Source organism: Chlamydotis macqueenii, chromosome 11 (genome assembly GCF_036417535.1).
Source record: "Chlamydotis macqueenii isolate bChlMac1 chromosome 11, bChlMac1.mat, whole genome shotgun sequence".
NCBI classification, from domain to species: domain Eukaryota; kingdom Metazoa; phylum Chordata; class Aves; order Otidiformes; family Otididae; genus Chlamydotis; species Chlamydotis macqueenii.
In genome coordinates, this window is record NC_141566.1 from 15,485,851 (window position 1) to 15,504,486 (window position 18,636).

The window sequence follows — 18,636 nt, forward strand, 5'->3', positions numbered from 1 at the left end:
GGGGATTACTGCAGATGTGCAGTAATTACTAGGTAGTTGGTATTAATGTTTGCATAACTAATGGCTAACATACTTTTATTTGAGAATTAAGCAACAGTGATAAATTCATACCATTTGGTACTCTTACCTAGAAGGCTTTCGTTATAAATGGTGCATTGGTCATGTTGACCCTATGAAAATTTACATTCTTTAAAAAAGTGTTAGCAAAACTTCTGTCATGTTACGCTTACCACTTTCAAAAGTGTGTGTGGAGTTGTTTCTGTGTTTGTTTACAAAATGTTATTCTTTATTTGCCTAGCTGGTAGTGAGAGCCAAAGTGAAGACAGAAGGTGGAATGATGCAAAAGAAGCATTTTCAGTATTACCTACTTCTGCTAGGTAGACGCAAACACTCTGGCACATAGGCCCATACAAGATAAATTGGGGGTCTCAATCTGCCAAGCTTGGTTTATTTGTTTATTTTTTTAAAACCATAATATTTACTATATAGCTATATGTTTTAAAGTTTGTGTTAAAACCGAAGAGTGTCTTTTGAGTGCATTTGACAGATTAGGTGTTGATAAGAAATCTAATGCCAGCCGTTCTGAATTTGTGCAACATTCTCCTTGTTCTGTCAGGAGCTAAGCATTTATTTCTGCTCAATGTTTGCCATTTTGAAAACAGATAAAGATTTGCCTCAGATGGTAACCTTTTAAATTCTTTCATTCCTTACTTTCAACTACCTGGGAAAAGTCTGTCTTTCTGTCTTGCCTCCACTTTTTCATCATCTGAACTTGAACTAATTGTGATGAGTTTTACGAAGGTGTGGTCTTTATGCTTCCTTAACCAAACAAACCTTTCTTTACTGAAAGAGCACTGATGTTGGAATTACACCTGCATACCTGGTATCATTTTCTTTGCAGACATAGGTTTGTTGTTTTGGTTTTTTTTTAATCAAAATTTTTAGCCAACAAATTCAAGAGTGGTATCAATATGGGGAAGACAAAGGTAATCTTCAGGAAAAAAAACCCATAATTACATAATCTATGGCAAGTTAAGATGCTCTGTGTCATTCGCCAGTTTGGTCTGTATTCTTTCTTACCCTGTTTTCTGTGTAATTCTAATGGTACATATTCCTTTGAACTAAACTATGTGCTTCTATGTTGAATGAAACCTGTAGCTTTTAACTTTGTGAGGAAGAGAGTGGTTTTCTTGAGGTTATTTGAGGTCATGGGTGTTCACATTTTTTTGTGAGGGGAGTTGTTTGTTTTGAGTTACTTTATCAAGAAGTTTTATTCTTCAGCAGAGGTTCCTTAAACCCACTGGACTTAGGATCCCCCCCATGCCAGCTATCTGCTCATCTCTGGCAGCAGGACAGAGCGTTGGTACTTGCCCCTAGAGATTCTAGGGAGCAGGCTTTCTTCTGGCGTACAGGAACCAGTTCATTCTTTTCCAGCATTGTCTTTGAGACCGATGTGCTTTGTAATGAAAGCAAAAAAGATAAATGCTTGAACTAGATTGAAAGACTATAATCCAAGTTAAATTAAATTGAATGCTTTGTTTTAGTTTAAATTTAGAATGGTGTTATATGGTTTGGCTAATTACATTTTGTTTTTTCTTGCTTTGGGAGATGAGGATTTTCTTGATAAATCCTGCCTTTTTCTTTCCCTGAACCATTAGGGGGTTATAAAATCAATGAGTAATGAGTCAGATGCAATTAGTCTGTCTTTGTATCTAAACTGGAAGTTAATCAAACTTTAAATATTTATTTTGCATCTTGTTTCTGTTAATTCACTGCTGTATCATGTATCTTTGCTAAAGACGTTGTTGATTTTATACAGGAAGATGCCCAAGAGGAATTTGGCTGGAAGCTGGTTCATGGAGATGTATTTAGACCTCCAAGGAAGGGAATGTTACTGTCTGTCTTTTTGGGCCAAGGAACACAAATTTTCATTATGACATTTATTACTTTATGTAAGTAACTTTATTGAGGTGATGTATTTGTAGTGTAATAGTGTAAGAAAGATGCAATATTATTAAACAAATTATAGAATCCTGCTTCTGGAAATGAAGTCCTTTAGTAAACTAAAATCTTAATAAAGTTTTATAATGATATTTCGCTTCAGTAACGCTGTTGTAAGCAGTGTCGTTCAAAACATTGTGGTATGTGGGCTAATTAAGATTCTTCATGATTGCAGAAATGAAGCTTCCTTATAACAAATTTATTTAAAAAAAAACCAAACAAAAACACTTTGTCATGGTGTAAATTATCCAAGGATCCAGTAATGCAAGTTCAAAGGCATGTAATCAAAGCTTTAATGTTCTCGGAACACTTTCTGATATGTTTGACACAACAGCCTGCAGCCATGCAGAAATAAGGGCAAGAACACGTGCCAATAAATAACACTGACACAGCGTTGAGATAATATGAGAGCCTACCATAAGCAGCTATATACACGTGTGATGATGTGACCTGTCACAAGTTTGTGTTTTATTATACGTTATCTATAAAGTGTATCGCCATTCCTTTTCTTACTCTACAATAGAATTTGGAAGTATACTGATATTTGTTACAAAAGAAGAATTTTTCAAATTCTGCTTTCCAAGTTTTATTTAGATTTTTTGATCTTTCATAGAGGAGCTGCTTTTTTTTTTCTATTCATTACGTGATACTATAAGATTAATACAATTTTCTTGATAGACTTGTCTTTCAGAGTTGATCAGAGCTCTTTGTAGCTTACTTAACTGCCATAGTTTGTTATGAAACTGGTGTAGTCTAGAAAGAAAACTGAGGTGAAAAAAAAAAAAAAATCCTTTTTCTGTCTTTAAACAAAACTTCCCACTAGAGATCACTAACAAGCTCCTGAGAATATCTCTGGGCTGGCCTCGACAATTAGTTTAGACGCAGGCAGCCTACAGTAAATGTGACTTGTATCTCTTAAGATCTTTTGTCTTCACAGTTATTTCTTAAAAACGAACAGAACAAAACTAAAACTAAACCCTTAAAAAAAAAAAACAAAAACAGCAACATCCGCTCCCCAAAAAAACCAAGATGCCTCAATTAGCTCTGTCAAAAGTTTTGGCTTCTCCAGACCTACTGTTCTCAGATGTCCTTTATGCCACATATTAAACTTCTCTTCTTACTTTGCATGCTTAAGTACTGACCATGTATGTTTACAGGAGGACTGTAGGGTTCTGGAAGCAGACTATTTCAAGCTGAAATTTGGTTCAGGTTCATTGTTCATTTCTGTGGCATTGTATTTTTCAGTCTTTTGACTATGAGAAACTTTCTGTTTAAAAGATGAGGTGGAAATAATGCTTTATTATGAATGGAACAGTGGCGTTATGGGCATGGTCATGTGTTAGGGATATACGAGGGCTTATGCACGTAGTCTTCATTTGAAGATCTGATACTGAAAGGGATAAACCGGTACAGTGATATGTTACAGGGAAATTTTGACAAGTGTCCACAATGACTAAATCTTTGTCTCTCTTTAGTCCTAGCTTGCCTTGGTTTTCTTTCTCCTGCCAACCGTGGTGCTTTGATGACCTGTGCAGTTGTATTGTGGGTCTTACTGGGAACTCCAGCTGGTTACGTGTCTGCTAGGATGTACAAGAGTAAGTACATGTGTTTGCTTAATGTGATACAGCAGGCTAAATTCAGAATTGCCGTGCTTAATATAAACCTCAAAATGGAGCTGGTGTCTGAGACGACAAATCTGCTTCTTGCTGCCATGGTGCAAAACAGTTGGAAAAAGTTCTAAACTTGAAATTGTTTTTACTTTTTCCCTCAGCATTTAGAGGCGAGAAGTGGAAGACAAACGTTTTGCTTACAGCTCTGCTTTGCCCTGGGTTAGTATTGTTTCCCCTTATTCTTTCCTTAAGTGTAAATGAATCTAAGGTGGGAAGGAGTCAGTGAGGGGAAAAAAATGAATTGTTATGATGCTTGTTTGTGTGATTGTTTTCTTTATCATTCTTCAAGTTGCTGTTCCTTTTGTATATTGCCTATATGCGAATATAAAGAAAAGTGAATTCTGAGGAGCTGGAGCCTAGTACTCTAGAACACAGCTTCTTAGCATCTTGTTTTGTAACTGGCTGTGGGGGAGGATGAATGACGTGACTCTCTTGCAAGGTAGTGTCACAGCCTTTGAGGATCACTGCACCAGAACATCAGGCATAGTGATGAGGTAATTCCAATTTACCACTTGGTATGTTCCAGGTAATCCTGTCTTAACTGGTAACAAGTATGGTCACTTTGGTAGGAAGGACATGGTTTTGTGGTAATCTCAGAGTGTCTGTAGCACCCTTCTGTAAACAGGGAGAGACAGCCCTTTAGGCAGAACCTCTATTACCTTAGTTATGCTATCAGTGTTTTCTTGTAGTCATGTTATTGAAAAGGATCCAAGAAATTAATTTTTTTTTTCCCCTAAGTAAATAGCTATATACCGCTATACTAAACAGTAGAAGTTTAGTACGCTTCTGGGTGAGAATAATGCAGAGATTCTCTTAAATTGGTTATAATCTTCTTATATAAATGTAGATAGTGTCCAGTTTTGGCTATGGCTGTGTATTGTACTATGGCCAATATTGTTGTGCTTGGAAAGGGTGATAGCTCTCCTACCTTTTGTTTTCTCATAGCTCTCTAGACCTTTCATGAGAATTAGTTCAGTGAAGAAAGGGAGCAGAAACTGATTTACCCTGCAAATTTTCCATATTTCTTGGTTGCAACTTTGGGTGCGTGAAGCTATCCCTTGACAAATGTCCTTGGCAAAAGTTGAGGAAAAGGTTGTAAATAATTTCTTAAGGTATTTCTCCCCCCAAAAAGCCCAGAATGAATAAAACATGACTTGGTCTTGAGTATAGTAGAATTTAATCAAATGAAATGTAATGCATTCAATAACAACTGAGTGTAGTATTTCTATGAGGAAATCTTATTTCTAAACAAAATGTGCTTCAGTCTCCCTGCTGTCATTTAGATATTATTTTGAGTGAGAAGAAAATATTTATTGGTGGAAGAAATATTGTGCTGATCATTTAAACTCCCAAATAAATTAAGTTTCACAGAGGAGGTAAAATGATTGGGGATGGTAGGATAGGAACAGATGTCTTGATTATGTTATGCTAGTTCAGTGAATTTGCATAATATCATAACCTAAGGCCGTTATAGCCTCAGCAGAGTGATGGGAATTCATATTTGCAGTATTTTTTTTCTAACTTTGGAGGGGGTAAGTGGAGTCTGTGTTACAAGCTTGGGCAGATTATATAAAGATTAGCAAGACTTCTAAAAGGGGCTTGATTTTTATTTTCTGTTTGACAAGATGCTTACACCAGGGGTCGCTTGGGTGTGCTTGTTTAACAAGTCTGTTCCCCCAAACAGCTTTGGCAGGTGTAAGGCCTGTGCTAGGGAAAAAAGGAGCCTGCTTATTGCTCTAATCCTCCCTCCTTCCTTTTTAAATTAAATGCAGTGGAGGATGCATGTTCACTTCAGGGCAGTGTAAATTCTACCTCAGGAACACTTTAACAAAACCCAGACAATGATGCACTTTGCAGGGTCCCTTCCTGAGGCTGAGTTTTCTAGGATGCATGTCTGAATCCATGAATAACAGCAATTCAAACAGGCTTTCATATTCATTCAAACATCCCTTGCAGTATGTTTTGTTTTGTTTTCAAAATGGGATGTTTGAAATCTTCATCATACGCCTCAGAGTTGTTTTCTAGTGTTTTCCCAGGATATTTAGGAAATGAGGCAGATGCACTTAACCAGGGAGGGAAGAACAGATCTGGAGAGATGTGATGACTAATTCAGTGTTTACTTAACTTCTCCAAAGGTGTGGACTACTTAAATGTAACCCCATGAGGTGTTAATCTAAGATTCTTGTTGTGAGGAAGAGCTCTATTTTATCTGCCCTCCTGCTACCATGTTGCTGTGACACGTGCTGCAGCAGGGTATATGTGTGTTGTGAGTGTGATGTGTGGCTTCCTAAATACAAGATTTTGCTATCACTGTTTTTTTTTTTCCAAGGGAATTTACTGATATAAAGGACCTAAATAAAGGAATTAAATGACTGGCAATAACAGGAAAGAGGTGGTTTTTTTTTTTTACTCACCAGCAGTGTTCCTCAGGGTTCAGTTCTAGGGCCAGTGCTGCTCAATGATCAACGATCTGGATGCAGGTGTTGAATGCACCATTAGCAAGTTTGCTGATGATACCAAACTGGGAGGTGTTGCTGGTCCTCTTGAGGGACAGGAGGCCTTGCAGAGGGATCTAGATAGACTGGAGCATTGGGCTGTGATTAATGGTCTAAATGCCAAATCCTGCGCCTATGATGGAGTAACACCGGGCACAAGTCTAAATGGGGAGGGGAGTGGCTGGAGAGCAGCCCTGCAGAAAGGGAGCTGGGGGTGCTGGTGGGCAGCAGGCTCAGCAGGAGCCGGCAGTGAGCCTTGGCAAACCACATCCTGGGGCACATCAGACACAGCATAACCAGCCAGTCAAGAGAGGCGATTATCCCGCTGTATTCAGCCTTGGTGCAGCCTCACCTTGAATACTGTGTGTGATTCTGGGCCCCGCAATTTAAGAAGAATGGGAAGGTTCTTGAGTGTGTCCGGAGGAGGGCAACAAAGCTGGTGAAAGGGCTGGGAAGAGCGGCCTAGGAGGAGCTGTTGAGGACTTTGAGCTTTTCCAGTTTGGAGAAGAGGAGGCTGGGGAGTGACCTCACTGCTCTCGACAGCTTTCTGAGGAGGGGAGGTGCAGAGAGGTGCTGAGCTCTTCTCACTGTTACCCAGTGATAGGATGCGTGGGAATGGTTCACAGCTGCCTTCAGGGGAGGTTTAGACTGGGCGTTAGGAAGCATTTTTTTACCGAGAGGGTGGTCAAACACTGGAACAGGCTTCCTAAAGAGGTGGTCAATGCCCCGAGTCTGTCAGTGTTTAAGAGGCATTTGGACGATGCCTGTAACCACATGCTTTAGCTTGGTCAGCCCTGCACTGCTCAGGCAGTTGGACTAGATGATCGTTGTAGGTCCTTTCCAACTGAAATACTCTGTTCCATTATTTATTTTATTTTCTGGCATTCTTTGTATAGATTTTTAAAATTGAATGTTTCTGTTGCTTTTTGGTTTTATGTGCAGAGTCTCTGTTTGAATAGTGCCTTTACCATAGATACTTGCATTAGAAGGGTTGGATGCTACAAGCATTTTTACGTTAACTCCACTATTGTTGGAAGTAACTAGGAGTGTTGGGGAATGACAGATTGCAAGAAGCTACATTTTTCTGATGCAGACTTTTAACTTATGTGTTTTGGTTTTTTAAATACTGACTAATATTTATTCTTTCATGAATATTGTAATATCTTTTTTTTTTTTTCAGAATTGTCTTTGCTGATTTCTTCATTATGAATCTCATTCTGTGGGTGAAAGGATCCTCAGCTGCTATCCCTTTTGGCACTTTGGTTGCTATCCTAGCTATGTGGTTTGGAATTTCAGTCCCACTAACCTTTGTTGGTGCATATTTTGGCTTCAAAGAGAAGGTAGGACTCTTTAAATACAGATTTGAAATATGCCTGTCCTCTTAGTTGAGCCATTGATCCCTAAGCATACAAGAACTGGATTAAAACATCTATGGCCCTGTGACTGTAAAATGGTATTTCACTTTGTCATGATTTTGAAACAGAATGTGTGTTTCTAATGTCACACTGAACTTTTTTTCTGTCCATTCACTAAAATCAGAATTTGATAGTGCCCTTGGAGATCTTGCTTGCCTTTTGTACTTCAGTAATACCTCAGCAGTTTCATTTTTTAAGTAGTACTTCCAAAATACCCAGATTTGTACTTCACTAGTTGAGATAATGCTGGACAACTAAGAAAAAGTTGGAGTTTTTTAAGGACTGAACAGATTTTTCCTTCATATTCTGACTTTCTTACTGGCCAATAGTTGGAATGTGTAAAGTGTGAGGTATATCAAGTTTATAGTTTTTTGGTTTGGTAACTTGTGATGGTTTATGGATGAAAATAAAGTTATGTTTTCAAATCTTTAGATGCTACTATTAGGGAAAAGTAATCTTATTTGTGATGTAACAACTTATCTTTTATTTATATTAATTTCTTTTGAAGCCTATTGAACATCCAGTTCGTACAAATCAGATTCCTCGCCAAATTCCAGAACAGTCCTTTTTCACAAAGCCGTTGCCTGGCATCGTAATGGGTGGTATCTTGCCCTTTGGCTGTATTTTTATTCAGCTTTTTTTCATTCTGAATAGCATTTGGTGAGTAGCACTTCTTTTGTTGCTGTTCTAGTTATGCTGGTTTGATACAGTTTAATCCCAAACCAATTAATGAGGAATAAACTAATTCTTAAAAATTTTATCTTCTTGTGGAATTTCCAGAATCTGCATATTTGTTCCTGTGCTTAGAAATTATAAAACTAATTGTTCTTAATGAGAACTGCAAAGTATGAAATTTGAGTCTTGTTTCCTTCTTTTTTGGGCTCTGAACAGTACAAACATAGTTTCATGCTGTTGTGGTTACATAGAGCCTAATCACTTGTGTAACTATATTATGATTTATGAAATGAATATAATCTGGCAGTTTCAGCTATTAAATCAGAATCAGGTCAAGAATTTGGGATTCCATGTTCTGCAAAACAGACTCCACTCCCTGTGAAACATCCACACCACTCCCAAATCTTGTCAAAACCTAGTTAAGCAGGTGCATAGAAAATCAAATCGGTGCAATCTTTCATAACTTTAACAATGTAAATGTGAAATGTTGAATGTATTGTTGTTCAATGGAAAACATTAAAAAGTGGGCACCTTTAGGTTAAAGTGTCCTCTGTTTATGTTGGGATTGCTTATAGAACAGTTTTCTAATTCAGTTCTTCAATGCTAATATATTAGATTTGTTATCCTTTCACATTAGTCTTCAACAAAAGTAGAAACCATGTAATATAGCTATGGTGGAAAATGTAATCAGCTGACAAACAGGCACACTCTAGGCTTTTGCAGCTGAAATTACTGAATTCCCAAATTGTTTCTCATTATTTATCCTACAGAAGGGGGAAGCATGGAGGGAACGTGCGACTTCCACTCCCTCTGTCAAATCTTACACCGCAGTAATTTTCACTATCACTCAATAAAGTTGATTTGGTTACTTCCCTTATCTGAAAGACACCAGATTAAAAGTAAACGAGCATATTTCCCTTAATTTTTTTTTTTCTTGAGTATTTTGGTGTTTGGTTAGCTCTTGTATTGGAGTCAGACTTGGTCTGCAGGTAGACTGGAAGTGGAGGAGCATCTGGTTGGATGTAGTGAAGAGACACAGATGCTTGGGAAACCTAGCTGCAGTAACAGGAAGGAAGTGGGTATTGTAAGTGGGGAAGAGTGCAGGTAACGCAAGTGTTAGGGAAGCTAAAGGAGACCTGAAGTGATAAACATTTCTGGAAACTGCCCATAACTGTTCTCTGTGAAAGCTGATTGAAGCTCGTTTCAAGGGAAGTATAATTGAGGACTTTGAGCAGAGGTTTTATTTACAGAATACATTCAGATAGAGAGAAAAAAGCTTTTTATGAATCAGCCAATAATGGTACAGACAAAGTTACCCCAGTGGTGTGGATTCTGTTTGTTTGTTTTAATTAGCTTAGTATCTGGCCAAGTAGGACTGTAAATTAACTCAGAAAACTTCAACCAGAAATTAAACTCTTGTTTTTATTTATTTTAGGTCTCATCAGATGTACTACATGTTTGGTTTCCTGTTCCTAGTTTTTATAATTCTTCTAATTACGTGTTCTGAGGCTACAGTTTTGCTGTGCTACTTCCATCTGTGTGCAGAGGTAAAAGTACAGTTTTGATATAGATACCGTTTGTAGCTGGGAGATGTTAGAGAGTTGAGGTGTTCTTATAACACTGATGTGCTGGACACTGTGAGTGGATTGTATTGTCAGGCCTTGGCACGCTTGTCTTAGCCACTCTTCTGAAATGTGCCTTTTGCTTCAAAATCCACTGTTTGCAGCAGATAAGCAAAAATAAACAGCCTTGATCTTAGAATAATTTAATGTTCATAGTGAAAGCAATACAGCTGACTTTGAGAAAGCACATAGCTACTTTTTTCTATGTTGGAATTTTTTTGTTTTGAATAATTAAATGTATTTCATAAGACAATGTTACTTTTTAACCAGCTTGTTTATATTCTGTTTTCTATGTGATATATCTTACTGAATGATTTGTTTCTTTCAGGATTATCATTGGTGGTGGCGATCATTCTTGACGAGCAGCTTTACAGCAGTTTATCTCTTCATCTATGCAGTTCATTACTTCTTCTCTAAGCTCCAGATAACAGGAACTGCTAGCACCATTTTATACTTTGGTTACACAATGATCATGGTCTTGATTTTTTTCCTTTTCACAGGTAAGTACGTTGTTCAAACTAAAAGGAATGCAGAGATCTCTGTTTTTGAAATGAGAAGCATTAGGTGAAATTTAGACTATCCAAAACATTAAATACAATTTATGGTTCTTTAGACAGTGTTACTTATATGGTTTGTGACACCACACATCAGACTAAGATATTCTTTAATATTGCATATTATATTAGCAGTGAGTTTAAACCATTATACTTTCAAAGTGCCATCCTTGTTCACTTTAATATCAGGGATGTTTAACTTGATTCTGGATTTTGTAATTGGTTCTATCTAGTTGTAATTCTAGTTAGAGAGATCGCACTCTGCAAATGCAGAATAAAAGATGTGTTCATCTTTCACTATTAGCCAGCAAAGTAGGTTTGGTGCTGGGGAAAAAAGTGAATGTTGACAATAGAGAGTTCTAGTGCTGTTAGAGGTGGTCTTACTTGCTCGTTAAGTGCCACTTCTTAATGGCAGGACTGTACCTTAACTGGAGGAACCTGTTTGAAATACATCTCTCTAGTAGTCCAACTTTTCTGATGTTATTAATGCAGACTAAGCGTCTTCTACAGAATTACGCTAATGTTCGTAATCACTTGGCTCAAACTATAATTTTGAGGTTGATTTGATGTGAAATTTATGCCAGATTTACCATGTGTTAGATGAAATTAGAAGCTCTTTGAAGGGTACTGGCCCTTGAAAATAGCCAGGAGCATTTTGTGTTGGTGTTCATCATACTGCTGCTATTGTGTGTGTAGTTTTAACACATGAAGTCAGATCTTTTATGTATCACTCTGCCTAGCATCATGAAGTGGTAGAACTAGAGAACATGCTAGTTCATCTGTAATGTGTTTTTCATAAAACCAACTTTTACGGTCACTTATAAGATTTGTAACAGAAAATCTCTCTGCATGGTATGATGATTTGTATTGTTACTTCTTAACATCTTCTGCCTGATTATGGCAACCTGCTGTAATTACTTTGTGTGCCTTTATGAAATGTGTCACTTAACTCCCTCGATGCAGTTAAAAAAGAGTGGCTAAAATGAGTAATGAAAGTAAGTCTTAGCATCAAACTTCAAGTTTGTCAGTTCATCAGTGAGAAGGACCTCTTTCATCTTTATTGCCTCTAATACTGATTGATATGAGGCAAAAAAAGCACTGTTAGTAATAAAACACTGAAGAGAATTACTGTATGTGTTCGAACAAAGCAATTACTCTGTAGAAATTATATCTAATAACATTAACTGGTGCTTATTGCTAGATTTTTATTGTTTGTTATTTAGACCTGTCTCTTCAAAAGAAAGTAAAAAAAAAAAAAAATTAAAAAGAAGTTGAAAAAAAAGAGGAGGATTTAATTCTTCTAATTTTTAATTATTAGAAGGCAAACATAGAAGTTGGCATATTGCCAGTTAAACCCCTGCTTAAATCCTGGCAAAACAGACAAGCTCCAGATGTCCTTTATAATATATATCTATAGATATTTTTAAAAACCCCTCCAAACTATCATCTAAAATGTTTTAATTACTTTTAAACTAAAGCAATATGTTAATATGTGTCTGGGTTTTAGCATAGGTTAGTTGCTATTCTGCCAATTTCAATTTCACTTACAAGATGCAAATTGGTAGAATTAAAAATATCCCTTTCATATATAAAATGGTAATTGAAATTGTCATGGCAGCTGCTGAAATGGTATTAAAAGCTTCAGATGTGCTGATCCTGGAGTTCTTGATGTGGAGGCCAGCAAGGCCTCAAAAGTACAATAATAAACTGCACTGCTGTTACTTTTGCAGTGTCTTTTTTTTTTTTTTCTTTTGAAATGGAACCACAATAGTGGTGGCTGTGCTGCATTTATAGTTCATGAGGAAAGCTGCTACATGGTCCCTTTTTTTTTTTTTTGCATGTAATAAAATAGGTAGTCACTAGAAAGGCAATGGGTATAATAGGTATGTGAAGTGTAATAAATCCTTGCTAATGTAGAATGCTGTGATAATTTTTTTCCCCATATTTAGTCTGACAGTTGATTTTTTTTTTTTGGGGGGGGGTGGAGCTGAAAGCTAAGCTATTCTAGATAGATGACTGAAGCAGAGGACACCTAACCTTGCTCTGTTTTGTAAGATATTCCTTAATAGCACTTCCTTTGGAAAATAAGAGTTCAGTCCTTCAAGTTTATGGAGGTGAGGGAGTTTGCTAGCGTAACTTTGCACACTGCTTGCATTAATAGTATTCTTCCTGCGTGTATGTTCCCAAAATGGGACCTTGATCTGTTCCACTTAAGTTAGCACTAGGTATTTTGGTTTTCTCTATTCTTGCCTATTAGGTCTCAGCAACTGTGACAGAAGTATAAAGGGCAGCGTTAATACCTCCTACGTGGCGGTGTGTTGTGTTACTGGGACCATTACAAAAGAGAGCGTAATGAATAAGTAAATGGGAACTGAATGCTTGTACGGCAATAATGACAATAATATAATCTGACCAGTGAAATCTAACAATTAATGTGCACACCCAAACAAGACAATTTTATTTTAATGTACAAAGTGCAGCTAATCCTTCACGAAATAGTAAGTGTGGTTGAATGGGGATAGCTACAAGATTACATGCATTTTATGCTAGGAGACAAAAAAATGCTGAACATAGTCAAAGCATGTTGCTTTACAGTGACCTCTATTTTTGAACATCATTTTCACTTGTGAGTTAATGCCATTTTCAAAATTGAGTTTTGATCTTCTGGGTAGGTTGTGTTTAGAATCTGAGATTCTGAAGCACCCACCACTGTGCGGTGATTGAAACCAGTATGATACAGAGAGCTTTTAAGGTACATAAGAAGTATCAGGCAAGTGCAGAGTGCTTTTCTATTTGCTTTCTTACAATCTGTCCGTGCTTTGAATTCTTTTTTCTTCATTAAACAATAAAGCTAGAAGAAATGAATAGAGCAGAACAATCTGCTTAATGTATTTTGGCATTATTCTGTGCAATAATCCTTGTTTTTAATTGGAAGTTTAAACTAGTTTACTAATAACTTTCTCTTACCTAGTGAGATGCTAGCTTTCTGTGCATATGAAAGCTGTAAAAACCTTGCAATGGAAAGGAATTTAGGCCAATCAGAAAATATTTTTTGAGGTATCAACTCTTTCAACTAGTGGGAGTTTTTTATATGTTTGGAGTTTGGGTTTTTTAAGTACTTGCTGTTAGAATTCTTTTAATGGCTTTTTAAAAAAAAACACTGCTTACATTCTTCAAAAAAAAATTAAGCTTTTTGCTGCAGTACTATAAGCAATCCTGTGGGTAAAACAGCTATACAACTTAAAGCAGCTTATAAATAATGTTTCCTTAACTTACATTAATTTCTGTCTATTAATACTTACTTTGTAATACCAACACAACTCTGTGCTGACCTGAGCTTTTGGCAGTTCCTAATCTGAGTGTTTGGTCTGTGTTACTTAAAAAAAAAAACCAAACAAAAAAAAACCAAAAAAAAACCAAACCCACAAAAAACCACCAAAACCAGAAAACACAAAAAACCCCTAACTGAAACTAAAAATGCTTGGTTGATTTGCTGTGATTAATTCTCACTTCCAAATCTGCAGTTGGATTCTTGAGGTAGATTTTCAACCTGTGATTCTGCCTGCACCTTTTAAACCATTCTGGTCTTTGAGCATTAAGTATCCTGTTTAGGAGAGGTACTTTTGGGGTCCGTAGTTTGATGCTCTTTTTGAAGTTTCTGGTCCATAGAGCTATCCAAGTTACAGTACTGGTAAGCTCTAATTATTGATGTGGAGGTAACAGCAGGAGGAAACTACTGACCAGAAACGGTACCGAATATACAAAGCAGTATCTTGGTGATGAGTCTAAGCCTTTCTCTCCTGAGCTTCTAAGTTCATGATTCAAATCTGGTGTCTGACGAACATCACCGCTTGTGTTAGGAAGCGTAGTCTTACTCTAGTTCCACTACGTTGGCAAAATTTCTGATGAAGTTTAAAAAATAATCGGGGAGCACTTGTCTTTGATTTGCTAAACAGACTTTTTTTAGGAAGGAAGCTGAAAAATCAGTGTTACTGAAACCTGTGAAAAACTGTTTATAGATGAAATGCTTATTCACAGTATGAAGTCTTCAGATTCTACTGTGAATGAGGCTGTGTTTTATAGAAAGCTGGTGTATCAGAAAGATTCAGAGTAACAAAGATTGGGGGAAAATGCTGCGGATTTAGAGTGTGTTCCCATATTAAGTTATGGCATCCTCAGAAAACTGGAAAATCTCATTCTTGTGTTAAAGTTATGCATTTTTGTTACAGTACTACATTTCTTTTTCTAGAACAGCAGATATCTTAACTATCTCATCTGTTAAACATTTGGAAGAAACATTGCTTTCAAAGCCATAAAAGGCTCAAAGTGTGCTATATTATAAAAACAAGCAGAAGGCAGATGCTGAGAACTGTTATTAGGAAAAAACCATGAGAGTAAGGCTTAGAGTAACAATGCTGATATTGGAGTATTGGACACAGTAGGAAGGAGCGAGAATTGACCATAAACTGCAAAGACTAAGTGATGTCAAGCCTACAAAGGAATTAAATTCCTTCTGTGGTTGGTGTCTGATCTATCAACAGCAGTAAATCTGCCGTCTCCTACTGTTTCAGAGGATGATAACTGCAAACTTGCAGGGAGAGGGTAATCTGTGGCATATAATAGTAGGATGTCAAAAAGCCTTTAACTGCAAATATACATGGTAGCACGAAGAACGCAAGAATTGGCATCTAGATAATAAGCATCCAAAGACAGGTTCCTCACTCATCAAATGTGTAGATGTGGTTGGAAAGACAGAAATATAATGAATGTAGAAAAGACAAGTGCTTAATAAAGAACCTCCTAGTTAGTAAACCAGGCACAATGAAATAGTGAAAGGAGTTGGAGCTGATGTTAAACATGGGCTATACAAACAGAAAAGGATTAATTTAAAACTGGAGGAGCTGAGTGTGTGATCTTGCAAGTGCCTATCATGTAGCTGCTAAGGGCTGTCACAGGGTTGGCGTGTAGTTGTGTCTTCGAGAGTGAGTTCAGCTGAAACTGAAACCTTCCCTTTTGTAGCTGGTAAGGCTTAACATCTGTGTGGCACTTTACCCCTAGGTAAAAGCATGAAGAACAATGCATCACTTCTCGTAGAGGCTTAAGACTTAATTAATTGTATGGGACTCAGTGTTTCCTTGCATACTAAGGTCTTAAAGTAATTTAAAAATAAACATGACAGACAATGTCTTTGCAGTTGCCCTGTGATAGTGACTGTGGGGTGGGGTGAAAACTACAGACTTGTTCTTCAGCCTAAAAATAGAAAATTGATATAGACTAATCTCATTCATTGTCATCTCTCTCCATCATCTTACTCTGTTCTGTGCTAACTGAAGCTGCAGGACGTGACATATGGCCTAAAGTCACTCCAGAAGGTAGCTGTGGGGTTTCTTTCTCCAGCTGTTGGATGACTAAAGAGCTGGGTGGATGAGAAATCAAGGAAGGCTGTACCAAACCAGACCACACGTTGCTACCCAAGCACACTGGCAGCAGTACTCCCAGGAAGGGATATGAGAACAGGGCAAGCATGTACTGGTACTTTCTCCCAGCCTCCCTTTAGCTGTGGCGCAGTGGCTCTTTTAGCACTTGAAATGGTGTCTCTCTAATCATAGAGTCACAGAATAGTTTGGGTTGGCCATCCAGTCCAACTCCCCTGCCAGGAGCAGGGACATCTCCAACCGGATCAGGTTGCTCAGAGCCTCGTTCAGCCTGGCCTTGAATGATTCCAGGGATGGGGCATCCACCACCTCTCTGGGCAACCTGTGCCAGTGTTCCACCACCCTCAGCGTAGGAAATCTTTTTCTAATATCTAATCTGAATCTCTTTCCTTCTATTTTAAAACCATTACCCCCTGTCTTATCGTAACAGGCCCTGCTGAAGAGTTTCTTCCTGTCTTTCCTGTAGGCCCCCTTTAGGTCCTGGAAGGCCACTATAAGGTCTCCCTGGAGCCTTCTCTTCTCCAGGCTGAACAGCCCCAACTCTCTCAGCCTGTCCTCACAGGAGAGGTGCTCCAGCCCTCTGATCATCTTTGTGGCCTCCTCTGGACCTTCTCCAGCTGGTCCACGTCCTTCTTATGTTGAGGGCTCCAGAGCTGGATGCAGTGCTGCAGCTGGGGTCTCACCAGAGCTGGGTAGAAGGGCAGAATCACCTCCCTCAACCTGCTGGCCACGCTTCTTGTGATGCAGCCCAGGATGCGGTTGGCTTTCTGGTCCGTGTATAAGGGTGCATTGTCAGCTCATGTTGACCTTCCATCCACCAGTACCCCCAAGTCCTTCTCCTCAGGGCTGCTGTCAATCCATTCTGCGCCCAGCCTGTATTTGTGCCTGGGATTGCCCCCACGCAGGTGCAGGACCTTGCACTTGGCCTGATTGGACTTCATGAGGTTGGCACGGGCCCACCTCTCCAGCCTGTCAAGGTCCCTCTGGATGGCATCCCTTCCCTCCAGCATGTTGACCGCACCACACAGCTTGGTGTCATCGTCAAACTTGCCTTTGTATTTCTTTCTTTGTGAATGTTCAGTTGCTCAAACTGGTGTATGTATTATTATCCATAGTGACCTGTGACAAGAAAATCTGCAACTTGGATGCACGTTACACAATTATGTGTTTTGTTTTGTCACTGCTGGTTTCATTTGATGCTTTTCCCAGCTGCTGTAACACTCAGAGCGTTGCTTTAGCAAAAGGAAGTAGCAGGGTATACAGAGTACGAAGTTCCCTGTTCTTGAGTATAAATAGAGTATGACGAACAGAAAACTGAGGCAGGTGACTTTTCCCAAGACCTTGTTTTGTGGCGTAATTCATAGATGGCTGTGAACTATTGCAGTCCTAAAAAACCCAGGTATGAGCTGACTTTGTGTGTGTACAAAAGTCAGTTTCTTAAATGGTACTTGTGTGTTTGCTGGTGGTGATAGTGGCATCACCTTCAGTGGTACGAATGTCCGTCGAGCAGCCTGGTCCTGGACATCGTCTTTGATATAGATCAATAGCTTAGCTGAGGGATGAATGTGTGGTGTTAAATTTAACGGGTCCTGTTATTCTGGGTAGTTAACTGGATTACAGTGTTATATTCTGTCCTGCTGGGAAGTACTTGTTAGATTTTTCTCTACGAGCAAACTGGAAGGTAAACTAACCATTTTCACTTTCTCATTTTAGGGACTATTGGATTTTTTGCCTGCTTCTGGTTTGTAAGTAAGATTTACAGTGTTGTGAAAGTGGACTGAAAAGCTTCAAAGTGGCTTTTGAACATATCTCCCTTGCTGTTTGATAATTTTTACCATGTATGGAAAAACATCCTGTGTAATTCTTATTTGTGAAAGCTGAAGAGTGGACTGCAGCATATAATATCGATTTTTATGGAAGGAAATAGCACCATTGGAAAAATGTTTACACCAGTATACTCCTTGAACATGTTAATTCTAATAATTCAAAAAAATATATGCAAAATTTGATTTAGGACAAATAAAAATTCTCTAAACTAGTTTGTTTGAAAAATGAGTGCATTATACAGTCCTCCAGCTGAAATTCCTTGTGATTATTTTTTTTTTTGTTACCTCTTTTGGTTACCATTTATATACCATGAAAGCCTAGGACTGTCAAGTAAATCTATGTAAAATGTGAATTTTTTTAACTTAACTATGATTGTACATATTATCCTGCACCTTCTTTACAACTAGATATCTTCTTACAAATGTACATGCATTTAGTGTAATGTAGACTTTATTAAAAATATCGACACTGGTTTTTGTTCAAATAAAACTGCACAACTCTACCTTACTTCTCTCCTTTCTTGTTAATTAGGCTTTCGCTACTTGGACCCAGGTCACATTAGTTTGACCAGCTGATAGCTTTCAAGTTTCATGTTGTTTATAAGCAGTTTGGCTGTGACTTTGGCTGCAAATTTTCTGTGTGAGCAGAAGGACTGGTAGGTCACTTGAATCCATGGCTGTAGGAAGGGCAGAGGCTTCTGAAGCTGCTGCTGCCGTTACCTGTGCCTCAGCTGTGCGCTTACTCTAGCTTTCCCCAAAATATTTTTTCCTGGGCAAACAATTACTTTCTATCAAAGAGCAAAACCCTTTTCCTTTTTTTTTTTTTTTTTTTTCAGTCCCCTGAAACACACACCTCACTCCTCATCAGCCAGTGAAGACTGTGTGCAGCTTGCTGGGAAGTTTAGCCATGAATCTAGTGGGCTTGGGAATGAGTGATTCTTAA

At 38.1% G+C, this 18,636-nt stretch overlaps 1 protein-coding gene across 1 annotated transcript in view; it reads left to right on the forward strand.

Moving 5' to 3' along the window:
* Positions 1 to 18,196, forward strand: part of LOC104484059 (transmembrane 9 superfamily member 2-like) — a 33,989-nt gene extending 15,793 nt beyond the window's left edge. Inside the window, exons 10-17 of the mRNA XM_086756358.1 lie at positions 1,820 to 1,952; positions 3,477 to 3,596; positions 3,773 to 3,830; positions 7,347 to 7,506; positions 8,090 to 8,241; positions 9,692 to 9,803; positions 10,207 to 10,378; positions 17,581 to 18,196. Of these exons, the coding sequence (XP_086612484.1) occupies positions 1,820 to 1,952; positions 3,477 to 3,596; positions 3,773 to 3,830; positions 7,347 to 7,506; positions 8,090 to 8,241; positions 9,692 to 9,803; positions 10,207 to 10,378; positions 17,581 to 17,648 (975 nt within the window). The 3' untranslated portion in view covers positions 17,649 to 18,196. The remainder of the gene's footprint in view (positions 1 to 1,819; positions 1,953 to 3,476; positions 3,597 to 3,772; positions 3,831 to 7,346; positions 7,507 to 8,089; positions 8,242 to 9,691; positions 9,804 to 10,206; positions 10,379 to 17,580) is intronic.
* Positions 18,197 to 18,636: the final 440 nt, after the last annotated feature.